Consider the following 16,469-nt stretch of genomic DNA (forward strand, 5'->3'; position numbering starts at 1 on the left):
AGCATCCCTAACATCCCAGCCCACTATTATTCTTTGTTACTTAAACAAAGTGCCCATTGGTTAATAGATTCAGATCCCCCAGCTTGGCTTGACTAAAGGGCATGTCACACTAAGAGATATCGCTAGCAATATCGCTATAACTAGTGACGTTATAGCGATATTGCTAGCGATATCCCTATGTCTGATACTTACCTCCGACCGGCTCCCCCGCTGGTTATCGCTGATCGCGCGAGAACGTTCAGGACTGTTTCTCGTCGTCAGCTTCCTGCGGCGCTTCCTGCTGTGAGGACGAGCGACGCGTGGAGCCGGGCGGGAGGACGCAGGATCGCCTGGTGTGACAGGTAAGTAGCGATCCCCGTCCCCAGCGATGTCGCTAGTGAGATCTGCCTATGTGGCAGCTCACTAGCGACCACTTAGCGATGTACCAGCGATCCTGACCGCGTCATATCGCTGGTCGGGATCGCTGGTACATCGCTAAGTGTGACAGCACCTTTAGAGTCTACACTTAACAACAATAAGCACCCTAGATCCATAATCTATAATGCCATAGCTAACAACCTTCCAAACTCTGTTGCCCATCCAATCTTTCAAGCTGTTGCACTCGCCTGGTTTAAGATCTCTAAACCAAAGAGAGGATCCCATAAAACGACCATCCTTAAGAAACTCCCCCTAACACTCATTTACTCTATGACTAACCATTCATTATCCCCCATCTGGGCAGATTTAAAACTATCAAACTTAGAAGACATTTTTAACGAGACGGAATTTTTATCCTTTCAAACACTAAAAACTACATATAATATCTCCTCGTCCCTGTTTCTCGAATACCTTACTCTTAAGGATAATATAAAAATATTTCTCGACAAGAAACTAAACTTCACTGAGTCATCCATAAAAATACTAAATAATTGTGGTCATCGTATTTTCTGGAGTCATGGCTTTGTTTATGATAACTACAACCAAGATACGGCCTTGACAAAAAGCCCTTCAATGCTGAGTTGGGAGAAAGACTTAAACTCTTCCTTCACTGTAGAAGACTGGGAGGACTCTCTCTCTTTATCATATCACTCCGTACTCTCCATGTCATTGCAGGAGACCCATTTTAAGGTTGTATCACGTTGGTACTATACCCCCAATAGACTTGCCCATATTGGGACGACGAACTCGCCTCTATGCTGGAGGGACTGCGGTCAGAAGGGAGACATCCTACATGTTTTCTGGAGTTGCCCAACGGTTAATATCTTGTGGTTGCAGATCTCATCACGCATCATTAGAAAACTTACAGGCAAAACCACAACCCTCACACCTCACTCGGCCCTACTTTCCCTTAATCTAGAGGAATTGGACCCTGCCTTAAAAGATATAGTCATCCATGTTTGTCTTGTGGTAAAAAATTCCATTGCATTCCATTGGAAGAACCGTTTCCTTCCCAAAGTTGATGATATCTTACAGTTGATCGCACAACATAGATCCCATGAGATGCATTTCGCATTGGCTAATGACCAATTCAGTAACTTCTACAGGAAATGGTCTAAATGGGACCAAACTTTCCCTACTCCTATTACTTGAATGAATCCTTTAACACTTAGTAATCTCGATTAGCTGTTTTAGTTTTGCCTCTGACATAACTGATCTTGTATCTACTATTTGACATAGGGTTAGATCTGTAATGACACTCATTATGCTCATTTGTGTGTTTTTATGTTCTTTATTGCTATTATTCTGTTGTACAATCTTGTATTTTACATATTTAGGCGTTGGCAAGATACGTTTGTAAAATGACATCATTAATGCATGTTTTGCATTTTCTGTACATGTCAACTTGTAATTTCCCTACTTCCCCTTATCTTTCCTTCTCTTCCCATTCCCATCCCTCCCCCACCCTGTCTTCCCCTCTCCCCATTGTTTAAAAGAATAAAATCTTTGGAAAAGAAAGAACCCATGTGCCACTGAACCTGCATATGGTCTCACAATGGGTCCTATGATCTCATCCCGGTACCTCTGACTAGCACATGGAGGGCTGTGAAGCACTCCAAAGAAATCCCTCCTCACAACATTACTAACCCACTGCCAAACCAGTCATGCTGGAGGATTTTGTAGGCAACAGTTCGTTCTCCGTGGCGTCTCCAGACTCTGTCATGTGCTCAGTGTGAACCTGCTCTCATCCATGAGGAGCATGAGGTGCCAATGTTGAATATGCCAATCTTGGTGTTCTCTGGCAAATGTTAATCGCCCTGTACGGTGTTGGGCTTACAGCCCAACACCCACGTGTGGATGTCGGGGCATCATATCACCCTCATGGAGTCGGTTTCTGACAGTTTGAGCAAACACATGGATGTTAGTTGCCTGCTGGAGGTCATTTTGCAGGCTCTGGCACTGCTCCTCCTATTCCTCCTTGCACAAAGGAGGATATAGCCGTCCTGTTGCTGGGTTTCTGCTGCCCCCCGACAGCCCTCTCCGCGTCTCCTGGTATCTGCTCCATGCTCTGGACACTGTGCTGACAGACACAGGTAGCCTTCTTGCCACAGCCCGCATTGATGTGCCATCCTGGATGAGCTGCACTACCTGAGCAACTTGTGTGGGTTGTCTATTCATGCTACTGAACCTCTAGGGGTGAGAGCAATGACAAAATGCAAAAATGACCAAAACATCCAAAAAAGGATGAGAACAGAGAAATGGTCTGTGGTCACCCCTGCAAAATCACTACTTTATAGGGGTTGCCTTGCTAATTGCTGATCTTTTCTACCTATTGTCTGTTCCATTTGCACCAAAGCAGGATAAATTGATTCACAATCAGTGTTGCTTCATAACTGAACAGGTTGATTTCACAGAACTGAGATTGACTTGGAGTTACATTGTGTTGTTTAAGTGTTCCCTTTATTTTTTGAGCAGTGTATATTTTATCTATGTATAGGATCTAAAATGTTACAGGGGGCCATCAAAATAACAAATATGCTGGAGGGAACTCGGGTCAAAATTTTGCACCTGGGTCCATAGGACTCCAGTTATTCCACCATAAAGCACATATATCTAGAAAACATAAAAAGAACAGATGTGCCTTCAAGAAGACCACCTCCACTACCCAACAAAGAGACACTATTAGGTGTAGAAAAAAAATATCTCGGCTCACCTATCTCGCAAACTGCGTGTTTTCGCCTGGATTATACCCAGGTCCCACAAGGCCGGATTCTTACGAGGGTCATTCGTTTTGTGTCCATAGACTTCAATGGCCAAAGCTCCTTCGGCTAAATATTCCAAGAAATCTTCTGTGATGCCGACAGAAAACTCCTAATGGACAAGAGATAGATGACGTGAATGAGGGCAAGAATTTATCTGCCACTGTCTATAGTGGGCTGGGGTTTTTACAATGCCTATGACATGCGGCGTGCTGCTGCACAGTGAACAGCCGGTCTCCTCTCCTGTGCATCAGACCTGCATCTGTCGCTCCATTTCTAATAATGGAATAATCAAAATACCTGATGACTATAGATGTGATCTGGTCTCAACTTCTTACATGATGCCTTGGCAATGGCATCATGGGACAGGTACAGTACTGTGCAAAAGTATTAGACAGGTGAGGAGGAAAATGCTGCGAAGTAGGAACCACTGTGACAACGACCACAAACTTTTGCACTGTACAGTAATTACCAGAACTATTGGCTGCAGACAGACATATTATAGAGGAGCCGAGTGCCACAGTACCAAAGATGGAAATAAAATATTATACTTCTGTATGTGATTTACACACCCCGGTGTACTTACTTTACAGTGATCAAAGACGACCATGCACTGCGGCTCCTTGCTAATCGGAGAGGATGTGTTGGGGTCCACCTCAGGAGCCACCATGATTGGCTCCAGTTGATCATAGAAAGTATAATGACAGAACACAAAGTTGGTAAGATGCTGAGGTAAGCCGGTGGCCTGCAAGACTTTAACCTGAAAAGAAGAAGATTACATGAGAAGGAATTCTTCCACCTGCACATGAACTGTCATACGCCAGCCGACGTGGACCTCTCAACAAAGCCAATGTCAATGGAGAGCGAGAACCCAAAAAGAAGACATCAAACAGATCCTACTGTCATAGCAAGCGGGCCACAAACATGACCCTACAGAGAACAGGGAGCAGAAGACACTCGGGAGAGAACATCTCAATATAAAGAGGTCACCTCTGAAAAATAAGTAGGCCATCAAATCTGGGCCAGACGCCAACTGAACAATCATGAGACGGTCTCTAAAAATTAGGAAGCAGAATTGCTGTTGTGGGAGCTCATTCTGGGATTTGTCAAGGTCAGTCAGCGGGGCGACAAGCGGGGAAGAAAAAGGAAATTATTGCCGACTTTCTGTAGGACCAGGAGGACAAACTACAAAGATCCTGAGTTACATCCTGCATTATACTCCAGAGCTGCACTCACTATTCTGCTGGTGCAGTCACTGTGTACATACATTACATTACTGATCCCGAGTTACATCCTGTATTATACTCCAGAGCTGCACTCACTGTTCTACTGGTGCAGTCACTGTGTACATACATTACTTTACTGACCCTGCGTTACATCCTGTATTATACTCCAGAGATGCACTCACTATTCTGCTGGTGCAGTCACTATGTACATACATTACATTACTGATCCTGAGTTACATCCTGTATTATACTCCAGAGCTGCACTCACTATTCTGCTGGTGCAGTCACTGTGTACATACATTACATTACTGATCCTGAGTTACATCCTGTATTATACTCCAGAGCTGCACTCACTATTCTGCTGGTACAGTCACTGTGTACATACATTACATTACTGATCCTGAGTTACATCCTGTATTATACTCCAGAGCTGCACTCACTCTTCTGCTTCTCACTATAACTACATGTACACCGCGCTGTGCTGTCGGTGTGTCCAGGTCACTGTATGGTAATCTACAATTCCCGGCCGTCATCAAACACCTCCATAGTAAGGATGGAGACACTCTATTGAAATTAACAGAGTGGCTCATGTTTCACTCACGTAGCACAGGTCTTGAGTTTTGATAGAGTTTCAGATGCAGTAATTTTAGTGATGAAATTAAGTCTAGTCACCATTATGTCCTCAGCCAGGTGAGAGGACCCCAGGATTCTACATGGCCCATGATACAAGGGAACGTGTACAGATACTGGGACCCGGACGTCTCTGGACTGTGTTTTTCTTGGCTTGCACTATGTGGCGGTGATTTATAAATGTGTCCATAGAAATGATGTGAAGAGCTGTAATTACTCTGCCCAGGTCACAGGCGGGCAGAGATCATTAGCAGCGCCCTCCTGACACACCGGGGTCAATCAGATGCAGGATGTAAAAGTAATGCGTGTCCGGAGGTCTCGCTCTGCTGCTGCCCCCGAGTCGCTTACCGGAACAAAGGAAATATCTGCAGTATCAGCAAGGACATCGCTGCCCTGAGTATCTCCGCACAGCGCGGTGGCGGTGATGGAAGAGGATGAGCGCTGGACCCGAGCCCTCCATACAACTCATCCCTGCTGCCATCATACCCACCACGCGTCTGTGATATTTGGGGAGCAGTCGGGCGCTCCCCCTCAGCGGGAGCTTTAACGACAACTATTCTGCGCTATTAAACAGATATCGGAGACCGTGAAAAGAAAAGGTTCCCACAGCAGCACAGATTTCAGGCATGAGGCGCTCCTGTCTTTTTGGCAGGCTGCAGACTGAGGGTCACATACTACAAGGAGTAGAGATTTTCTAGAGCCACGTTGTATTTTAGCAGAGGGGTGTGCCGATTATTTGGGGAGGTTGTAGACTGATGACTAAATGATTGATGAGGATGCACAGAGTATTTCAGGAGATGTCTGAGCAGGCTGAGAGTTACAGTATGGAAAGAGATGGGCTTCACAACCGCACAGAATATTTTAGCAAAGGGGCATGCTACTCATTTGGGGAGGTTGCGTATTGGATGACTAAATACTGGATGGGTAAAGGTTTTTCCAGCAGCACAGAGTATTTCAAGAGAGGAGTGTGCAATGTGAGAGCTACATAAAGGAAAAAGTTGAGTTTCCCAGAAGAGGATTTTGGGAGAGAAGAATTCTGATTTTCTAGGAGGTCAGAGACTAAGAGTTTACATACTGTAAGAAAGCAGGGTCACCCAGCAGCACAAAGCATTTCAGGAGAGGAGGAGTCTGATCTTATGAGAGGTGATAGACTAAGGGCGCTTTCACATTGGCCCTGCCAAAACCCCACACAAAACAGGGTCCGGACATATGCACCAAAGGGGCCATAGACTATAATGGTGCCGGCAGAGCAAACATGCGCTCCTCTGTGCATCATTTTAGAGCGTGTACACCGACTGAGACGACACCGAGAAGTAGTGGACTGCGTCTGAGTGTCCGCTCCCAGTAGGTGTACACACCCGAAAAAGATACACAGCAGAGCGCACCTCTGCTCTGCCTGCACAAATATAGTCTATGGCCCTGCTGGCACATATGTCCAAATCCCGTTTTACGTGGGGGTTTGGACGTAATCCCCGACAGGGCCATTGAACGGGTGCTAGAGCTACGTGCTAGAATGAGCAGGCTCTGGGAATGTTCAGAGTAGAGTGACATACTAGAAGGCGGAAAGTCCTGCAGCAGCACAGAGTATTTCAGTAGAGGAGACTGCTCATCTTTTAGTTACTTTCTACAAGAGCGAGGTCCTCCCAAGAAGCACCCAATATTTCTGGAGAATTGCTTGCAGATGAAATGGATGTATGCTGGAAAAAGCTTGTGCAGTGTGCTGGGAGAATAGCAGAAAGACCAGCATCTTTAAGCAGTGCAGAGTATTTCAGGAGAGCAGTGATGCATACAGTGTTGGGAGAGCGTCCTACTCACCATACAGACTAGTTTGTGCTCCTGAGTTTTGCCGTCGCTGGTCGTGTCTCCGTCCTCGCCTCCGGCGATGCGCTCATCGAAGTCTCCACTGACACGGACGACCTCTATGTGCAGCCGGCCGGAGATCTGTGCAGAGGACAGCAGAGCGAGTGGTCACCGGAGGGGCAGACGCTGTGCACGTACTACAGGGTGTGTGCCGTGTCCGGCCATATTCACGAGCACCAGTGTGCAGCGGCCTCACCTCTCCTTTTTGGTTAATGATGGGGACAGCATACTGCAGCTTAACATCATGGAAGAGGGACTCCAAAAATACATTGGCCACCCCGATGAGACTGTGATTCTCTTGCTCGTCGTAGAAAGGGTCGGCGCGTCGGAAGTATGCCCGGGTCACCTGCAGAAAACAGGAAGGTGAAAAAAAAGTGGAAAAGAATGAAACAGAAGAGTAAGAAAGTGAACACTGTGTACTTCGCTTAAAGATAAAAGCCCAAAGCCTGAGGCTGCACTAGCGAGAGATGTGGATGACACGTTGTCTCTGTGTAGCAAGTGTGAACATATACCGTGTAATGAAAATATGTATTTGTAAGCAATGTATGACAGGCAGTAAATTAGCGTCAGTTCTTAGGCTGCAGCTCTTCACAAAAGGTCATAACCTATGTTATCCCGAGCAAAGGCAGCTTTTCTGGTTGCAGGGTCTCAGACCCCAGGGTGCCTTCATGAGAACGGCACAGAATTAGAACCATTTTACACCTCTGATGCCTTTGAAGGGAGACACCAAATGGGATCTAGTTGCAGCCTGACACTTCCTATTTACTATGGGAAAGAAGGGTTAATACAAAGAACATTTAGATTTAGATGAGCATGTATTCATTGGTAAAGCAGCCATGGTCCAGTCACAAACCAGGAATTTAAATATTAACATGAAAGGCTGGTCTAGAGATCTGATCCCCAGGCTAAGCCTATAAAGTGGGCCCTACACAAAGAAAGTGGTTCACAGATTGAGGGCAGCCAAGCTGATGTGATCCATTTTCATATGTCCTCCCTCAGGAAAGAGAATACCAGACTGCAAAGTTTAGATATTTCTGTAAGTTTCTCCCTTTTATTTTATAACTGTTTTGCATGTTTGTATGTCACTTTTCTCATATTTTTATATCCATTTATTGTAAGCACTGTACCATTCTATTAAAGCTTAAAACTTTAAAAAGTTTGAACCTTGTATACTCTAAGGGCGTGTGCACAGGTTGCGGATTCTGCTGCGAATTTTTCCGCGCAGATTTAGCTAAATCCGCAGGGAAAATGACCTGCGTTTTACCTGCGGATTTAGTGTGGATTAGCCTGCGGTATTCCCCTGCGTTTTGACACCTGGTCATGGAGCAGGTGTCAAACCGCTGCGGATTCGGCACAAAGAAGTGACATGCTGCGGATTTAAAACCGCAGCTAATCCGCAGCAAGTGCAAAGCATTTTTCAATTTCCATAGGCTATAAAGGTACTGTACAACGCAGCAGAAACTGCTGGGGATCCGCAGGGCCAAATCGGCTGCAGAATCCGCAATGTGTGCACACACCCTAAAAGAATCCATAACCTTAGAGTGTGTGCTCCTGGTGATTGGCAGACAGTAGTAGTAGTAGTATTTCCGGGACTCATCGCCTATATGTTCGGTGAGTGGTGGTAGCGTGTGTGAAGAGGGGTGCGTGGTTTGTGTCGGGGTGTGATTTACACCAGTACAGCATAGGACAGAGGTTGAATGCTGGATTGAGTGAGGGGAGATAAATTAACCCTTGCAGGCACAACCCCAGCAGCGGCAGCCCAAGGCCTGCTTACAGGTTTTTATTTCACTGCTCAGAATCTCTGCACCCACGGAAAAACCACAATTCGGACCGAGGGCAGCGTGCCATGCTTCCCACAACTGATGGCCCCTTTGTTTTTCCATTGTGTTTCAGTCCAAATACGACTGTAAAGGCAGTGAATACATGAAACTTTCCTTGGCACTTACAGGACTGTCTTCTTCACACTCCTTCCACTCTTGGTAGAGATCTCTTATGTCCACCAGACGGTTCTCCAGTTTTTCCAGAGACCAGATTTGCTTTCCTTTCCCTTTTCTCCTCACTTGGATGGCCGGTTCACTCAGCACTTCATCACGCTATAGGACAAACAGGAGAGACTGAAGAGCTTGGATGTACAGACCTTGTTCTCCGGGTACCAGACCTTTACCAAAGCAAAATCCCACTCACCTATGTCTCTGGCTGCCAGCTATACTCCTTTCCATCGAAAGCCAGGTAAGAAGAGAAGAAGCTAATGCTAGCTCCTTTTAAAGCTGGCCTACACTTTCCTGCATTCTATCTAACCGCATCCCGCTCCAACCCCAAGTATGACTGAGTGACAGAAACATCTAATCCTAAAGAGCTATAATGATTGACCAAGATGCAGATCAGATAGCTACTTCCTGTCCCAAAATTCTAAAATTCTGGAATAATTTAAGGAAACTGTTTGTTTTCAAACCTTTGCATTAATTTCTCTGTGTAATTTGAAGGCTTAAAAAAGGTCCTATCTCTGTGTATCTACAGCTCCTATACAGACTCATGTCTCCGTATATAGATTTCTTTCAATCTATCCGCCACATCCTATAGAGTCCTCGCCTACCTTTCTGTTGGCGTTCAGGCTGGACGCTGGGATCTGCAGGGTCACTTTGTACTCTGTCCTCTTGTCCATCTCATCGGCAATATAATTGGCCTCCCGGACGTACATGTTCGCTTTGGCGATCTGTTCCCGCAGCTTTGATAAGCTGTGATTTAGCATCACTTCCCTGAAGGGAGCAGGAAAAAAAAAAAAAAAAACCTGAGCTCTGCTACATCTGTACAACCTGGAAACAGTCAGTTCACGGTAATTATAGGGACAGAGTGCAACGTAATTGTAATGTAACCTGGCAATGCAATAAATGTGTTGGGACACGACCATAGCTGGTGCATCGGTGGCAATCGCGCCCACTGCCACACTGGCACCCACTCGTCTCACCTGTCTTCTGTCCACTGCCTGATGCGCTGCTGAGCATTCGGTGACCCAAAGGAAAAGCGGTCCATGCTGCGATAATGCGGCTTCTCCGGGGATAGCCTCCTGCGCAGCTGCTCCAGCTCGTGCTCGTACATCAGCCTCTGGCGCTCCAGCGCGGTGCGCTTCTCCTCTTCGTGTTGCTGCTCCATGGTTTGCAGCAGGGATTGCATGGGATCTACAGAAGGTCAATAAGATTATTATTATCTTCCTATGAACATATATGCAACATGTAGGAGAAAAAAAAAAAAAGATGGCGCCTCTCATACATCAATGGATTGGAGATGTTTTTAGTGTGTTCCTTAAGGTTTGACCCCCAGCACCATCCAAATCATACTTACAGCCCAATGCTCAGTGAAGGGGCTGAGTGACAATCCCAGAGAGCACCCCGAGGGCTCAGTGGCCAAACAACCATTGATTGTGCACTGATGAACTATCAATTGGAAGTCTCAAAAATCCTATAAATGGATTGTGAAGGGATGCTGTGATGATCATGATGGTGCAATGGAGACATCCCCAATCTATCAGTGACGGAAAAGGTGAACTTGGTCTATTGCTTTCTGTTATCAGCCATTTCAGGCCCAGGGGTGAAGGACAATAGACTGTATAAGTTTGCACATTGCAGATTTGCTGCGGAAAATATCTGCAGGGAATTCAGTCACGGCAGATCCGCACCAAGTCATGAGGATCTCGCGGCACATTGTTCTGCAGGCTTTCGGCACATTTAGAAGACACCGCTGCACAGTGATACTCTGCGCTCTGTGAAAAAGAAGAATATACTCGTCCTGGAGGGGATTTCTCCTGTCCCAGCAGGCCTTCATCGTCAATCACAGCAAATCCCGATCTCCAGTGTTGGTGACATATGCCATATGGGGTAAAACATATAAACAGGAGGTCGGGATGTGCAGACCCTGGAGTAGAAGCTCTGCTGGACACGTTGCAGACTGAAAAAGCTGAAAAATCACATGAAAATGAAATCGACATGTGCTGCTAAGATTTGCAGCATCTGAACCACTTTTCTAGGACCATATATTGTGTTGTGAATCTTCTGAAAATCTGGACAGAGAATTCGGCTAGCATTATGTCTGAGTAATGCACGAGATGCCAGTTCAGAGCTGTGCGACCCCATTCTCTCTATTCTCCGGCCGGTATGATCGTCACTGGCGCTTATCACGCAGTAGGGCTACGGCACGGGTCTGGTGGCCACAAACATGGTATTTACCGTTGTTTCCCAGAGTCTTCATCATGACCTCCATCTGCGCGTACTCGTAGTTGAAGTTGACCTCGCTGGACACCTCGCTGGATGAATCCCCGTCGGCGTCCAGCTGCTCGAAACTGCTGCTGTTCCGCATGCTGGCGTCCCGCTCCTCGTCCTCCCGCTCAGACGACTTTTTCTTCTTTGGTAAGCTAATCCTTCAAGATGAGATCAGAGAGAAACAGGAGTTGTCAGGGGGTTCGCCATAAATGTCTCCCACCTTTGCTTCCTCTGTTCTGCACAAACCCCTACAGATTCGTGATAATGATAGTGAGTAAATACCTGAGAAAGTGATTGTTTCCCCAGAGTATCCGATCCCCGTGCTGCAGCTGGGTGGGATTGGTGACCACTGAGCCATTTACCAATGTCCTGCAATGAAAAAAAAAAAAAAAAAATCACCATAGAGGGTTTTTATAAAATCTCGACCGTCGGTGCTCCCACATCCTCTGATGACACAGTGCTGTATGGCTCCCTTCACTGATTGTCCACAGTGAGCGATACAACAATATCTGTCACATACGGCGCCCCATAAGCGGTAACAGCTAATGCTGAGCGCTGCCACCAGGGTAGGGTAGTCTCGTCCTCGGGGTAAAATAAAAAAAAGGCAATATAGAAGGTGTCATCCCTCCATTACAGAGAATGCACTGGTCCCTATAAGTAAGGGAGCAGGAACCTCCGGCATTACAACCCCCAACGTGCCCAGACAGCTGCCTGAAAGCCTGTCACTATCAAGGAACCCTGAGAGAAGTAGTTTCATGGTAGCTGGGGTGTTGGAAGCTGCAGATCCCCCTTTAAGCCTTGGTAGGTACTGAGCAGGCAGCGTGAGAGCCGGGTGCTGCTCCCTCTACCCCAGGCAGCTAGTGAGCGGGCAGTGTGAGAGTCGGGTGCTGCTCCCTCTACCCCAGGCAGCTAGTGAGCGGGCAGTGTGAGAGCCGGGTGCTGCTCCCTCTACCCCAGGCAGCTAGTGAGCGGGCAGTGTGAGCCGGGTGCTGCTCCCTCTACCCCAGGCAGCTAGTGAGCGGGCAGTGTGAGAGCCGGGTGCTGCTCCCTCTACCCCAGGCAGCTAGTGAGCGGGCAGTGTGAGAGCCGGGTGCTGCTCCCTCTACCCCAGGCAGCTAGTGAGCGGGCAGTGTGAGAGCCGGGTGCTGCTCCCTCTACCCCAGGCAGCTAGTGAGCGGGCAGTGTGAGAGCCGGGTGCTGCTCCCTTTACCCCAGGCAACTAATAAGTGGGTAGCGTGAGAGCCGGGTGCTGCTCCCTCTACCCCAGGCAACTAATAAGTGGGTAGCGTGAGAGCCGGGTGCTGCTCCCTCTACCCCAGGCAGCTAGTGAGCGGGCAGTGTGAGAGCCGGGTGCTGCTCCCTTTACCCCAGGCAACTAATAAGTGGGTAGCGTGAGAGCCGGGTGCTGCTCCCTCTACCCCAGGCAACTAATAAGTGGGTAGCTTGAGAGCCGGGTGCTGCTCCCTCTACCCCAGGCAACTAGTAAGTGGGTAGCGGGAGAGCCGGGTGCTGCTCCCTCTACCCCAGGCAACTAGTAAGTGGGTAGCGTGAGAGCCGGGTGCTGCTCCCTCTACCCCAGGCAACTAGTAAGTGGGTAGCGGGAGAGCCGGGTGCGGCTCACTCTACCCCAGGCAGCTAATAAGTGGGTAGCGGGAGAGCCAGGTGCTGCTCCCTTTACCCCAGGCAACTAGTAAGTGGGTAGCGGGAGAGCCAGTTGCTGCTCCCTCTACCCCAGGCAGTTAGTGGCGGGCAGCATGAGAGCTGGGCGTTGCTCCCTCTACCCCAGGCAGTTAGTGGCGGGCAGCATGAGAGCTGGGCGTTGCTCCCTCTACCCCAGGCAGTTAGTGGCGGGCAGCATGAGAGCTGGGCGTTGCTCCCTCTACCCCAGGCAGTTAGTGGCGGGCAGCATGAGAGCTGGGCGTTGCTCCCTCTACCCCAGGCAGTTAGTGGCGGGCAGCATGAGAGCTGGGTGCTGCTCCCTCTACCCCAGGCAGCTAATAAGTGGGTAGCGCGAGAGCCAGGTGCTGCTCCCTCTACCCCAGGCAGCTAGTGAGCGGGCAAGCGTTAGAGAGCCGGGCACTGATCCCTCTACCCCAGACAGCTAGAGAGTGGGCAGTGTGAGAGACAGGTGCTGCGCCCTCTACCCCAGACAGCTAGTGAGTGTGCAGTGTGAGAGCTGGGCGTTGCTCCCTCTACCCCAGGCAGCTAGTGAGCGGGCAGCGTGAGAGACTGGTGCTGTTCCCTCTACCCAGAGCAAATATAGAACACCCACAAATAACTCTTACCATCCAGCATCCTAATATTCAGCTAGAAAGAGACACGGACACTAACAGCCAGGTTTAGTGCTGTGACTGTCTGTGCCCCTGGTGGGTTACGGTGAGCACACGTGGTGGTTTATAGCAGTGAAAAAATGGGTGTAAGGAATCCTGAAGATCCAGGGTAGCTGTAAGATTGTAAATAAAGTCAAGAGCTGTATTCACAGTTCTTTCAGCCATCACCAACATAACAGCAGTTGCTAAAATGGGGCAGAGTGCAAACAGCTGTTTTCTAATAATAAACTACTTTACAGTATTGGCTATAAAAATACACCTAGCCAGAAAACAAAAGCTTTGCACCAACTACAAGTACAGGAGGCATGAAGCTCTGAAGCATGCAAAACTACAGTGTGCATGCAACTCAGGATCAGTAATGTAATGTATGTACACAGTGAGTGCACCAGCAGAATAGTGAGTGCAGCTCTGGAGTATAATACAGGATGTAACACAGGATCAGTAATGTAATGTATGTACACAGTGACTGCACCAGCAGAATAGTGAGTGCAGCTCTGGAGTATAATACAGGATGTAACACAGGATCAGTAATGTAATGTATGTACACAGTGACTGCACCAGCAGAATATTGAGTGCAGCTCTGGGGTATAATACAGGATGTAACTCAGGATCAGTATTGTAATGTATGTACACAGTGACTGCACCAGCAGAATAGCGAGTGCAGCTCTGGGGTATAATACAGGAGGTAACTCAGGATCAGTAATGTATCTACACAGTGACTGCAACAGCAGAATAGTGAGTGCAGCTCTGGGGTATAATACAGGATGTAACTCAGGATCAGTATTGTAATGTATGTACACAGTGACTGCACCAGCAGAATAGTGAGTGCAGCTCTGGAGTATAATACAGGATGTAACTCAGGATCAGTAATGTATGTACACAGTGACTGCCACAGCAGAATAGTGAGTGCAGCTCTGGGGTATAATACAGGATGTAACTCAGGATCAGTAATGTAATGTATGTACACAGTGACTGCACCAGCAGAATAGTGAGTGCAGCTCTGGAGTATAATACAGGATGTAACTCAGGATCAGTAATGTATGTACACAGTGACTGCTGCAACAGCAGAATAGTGAGTGCAGCTCTGGGGTATAATACAGGATGTAACTCAGGATCAGTAATGTATGTACACAGTGACTGCACCAGCAGAATAGTGAGTGCAGCTCTGGAGTATAATACAGGATGTAACTCAGGATCAGTAATGTAATGTATGTACACAGTGAGTGCACCAGCAGAATAGTGAGTGCAGCTCTGGGGTATAATACAGGATGTAACTCAGGATCAGTAATGTATGTACACAGTGACTGCACCTGCAGAATAGTGAGTGCAGCTCTGGGGTATAATACAGGATGTAACTCAGGATCAGTAATGTAATGTATGTACACAGTGACTGCACCAGCAGAATAGTGAGTGCAGCTCTGGGGTATAATACAGGATGTAACTCAGGATTAGCACAGGATCAGTAATGTATGTACACAGTGACTGCACCTGCAGAATAGTGAGTGCAGCTCTGGGGTATAATACAGGATGTAACTCAGGATCAGTAATGTAATGTATGTACACAGTGACTGCACCAGCAGAATAGTGAGTGCAGCTCTGGGGTATAATACAGGATGTAACTCAGGATCAGTAATGTATGTACATTGTGACTGCACCAGCAGAATAGTGAGTGCAGCTCTGGGGTATAATACAGGATGTAACCCAGGATCAGTAATGTAATGTATGTACACTGTGACTGCACCAGCAGAATAGTGAGTGCAGCTCTGGGGTATAATACAGGATGTAACTCAGGATCAGTAATGTATGTACATTGTGACTGCACCAGCAGAATAGTGAGTGCAGCTCTGGGGTATAATACAGGATGTAACTCAGGATCAGTACTGTAATGTATGTACACAGTGACTGCACCAGCAGAATAGTGAGTACAGCTCTGGAGTATAACACAGGATGTAAATCAGGATCAGAAATGTAATGTATGTACACAGTGACTGCACCAGCAGAATAGTGAGTGCAGCTCTGGGGTATAATACAGGATTTAACTCAGGATCAGTAATGTATGTACACTGACTACACCAGCAGAATAGTGAGTGCAGCTCTGGAGTATAATACAGGATGTAACTCAGGATCAGTACAGGATCAGTCATGTAATGTATGTACACAGTGACTGCACCAGCAGAATAGCGAGCGCAGCTCTGGAGTATAATACACGATGTAACACAGGATCAGTAATGTAATGTATGTATGTACACAGTGACTGGACCAGCAGAATAGTGAGTGCAGCTCTGGGGTATAATACAGGATGTAACTCAGGATCAGTAATGTATGTACATAGTGACTGCACCAGCAGAATAGTGAGTGCAGCTCTGGAGTATAATACACGATGTAACACAGGATCAGTAATGTAATGTATGTATGTACACAGTGACTGGACCAGCAGAATAGTGAGTGCAGCTCTGGGGTATAATACAGGATGTAACTCAGGATCAATACAGGATCAGTAATGTAATATACCACTGACTGACTGTAAACACTGACTGCACCAGCACAATGAGTGCAGCTCTGGAGTATAACTCAATGAAGAAAAGTAAAAATTTATCAGGCATTCTTAAAATGACTTTTTCCTAGTTTTCAGCACTTTAGCCGACCATCCCTCCAGAGGCTTCCTGAGATAAAGTCGGTGCTGCTGTTCACCAATCCTTAGTGACGGATTTATTGACAATAGAGTATTATTGTCCCATTTACAATAATTACAATGTTTGCCGTCATAATTGTCATCCACATAATACCAATAAATAGACTGAAAATAATAGAACCACATAAAGCCTATACAACACCTCTATATATTACAAACGTAAAGCCAACAGACAGCATAATACCGCCATATAGTGCCAAGAAAATGTAAAGAACACAAATGACACTGCTGAAGAGCCCTTAAACCGATACAATGAAACTTCCACCACACAAGACATAATGGTGGGTCGTTGGATTAGTTTC

General features: G+C 47.0%; 1 protein-coding gene across 3 annotated transcripts in view; it reads right to left on the minus strand.

Annotated features, from left to right (window-relative positions):
• The window catches only part of KIF13B (kinesin family member 13B), a 183,772-nt gene that overhangs the window by 75,203 nt on the left and 92,100 nt on the right, over nt 1-16,469 (minus strand). For all 3 annotated transcript variants that reach the window (XM_073586354.1, XM_073586355.1, XM_073586356.1), the window contains exons 15-23: nt 11,428-11,514; nt 11,113-11,303; nt 9,858-10,068; nt 9,486-9,648; nt 8,839-8,985; nt 7,089-7,238; nt 6,848-6,973; nt 3,763-3,936; nt 3,131-3,288 (exon numbers count right to left, since the gene is read on the minus strand). In XM_073586354.1, coding sequence (XP_073442455.1) covers nt 3,131-3,288; nt 3,763-3,936; nt 6,848-6,973; nt 7,089-7,238; nt 8,839-8,985; nt 9,486-9,648; nt 9,858-10,068; nt 11,113-11,303; nt 11,428-11,514 — 1,407 coding nt within the window. The remainder of the gene's footprint in view (nt 1-3,130; nt 3,289-3,762; nt 3,937-6,847; nt 6,974-7,088; nt 7,239-8,838; nt 8,986-9,485; nt 9,649-9,857; nt 10,069-11,112; nt 11,304-11,427; nt 11,515-16,469) is intronic.

Source organism: Dendrobates tinctorius, unplaced genomic scaffold, assembly GCF_039654945.1.
Source record: "Dendrobates tinctorius isolate UK_male_01 unplaced genomic scaffold, ASM3965494v1 ptg000093l, whole genome shotgun sequence".
Classification (NCBI taxonomy): Eukaryota; Metazoa; Chordata; class Amphibia; order Anura; family Dendrobatidae; genus Dendrobates; species Dendrobates tinctorius.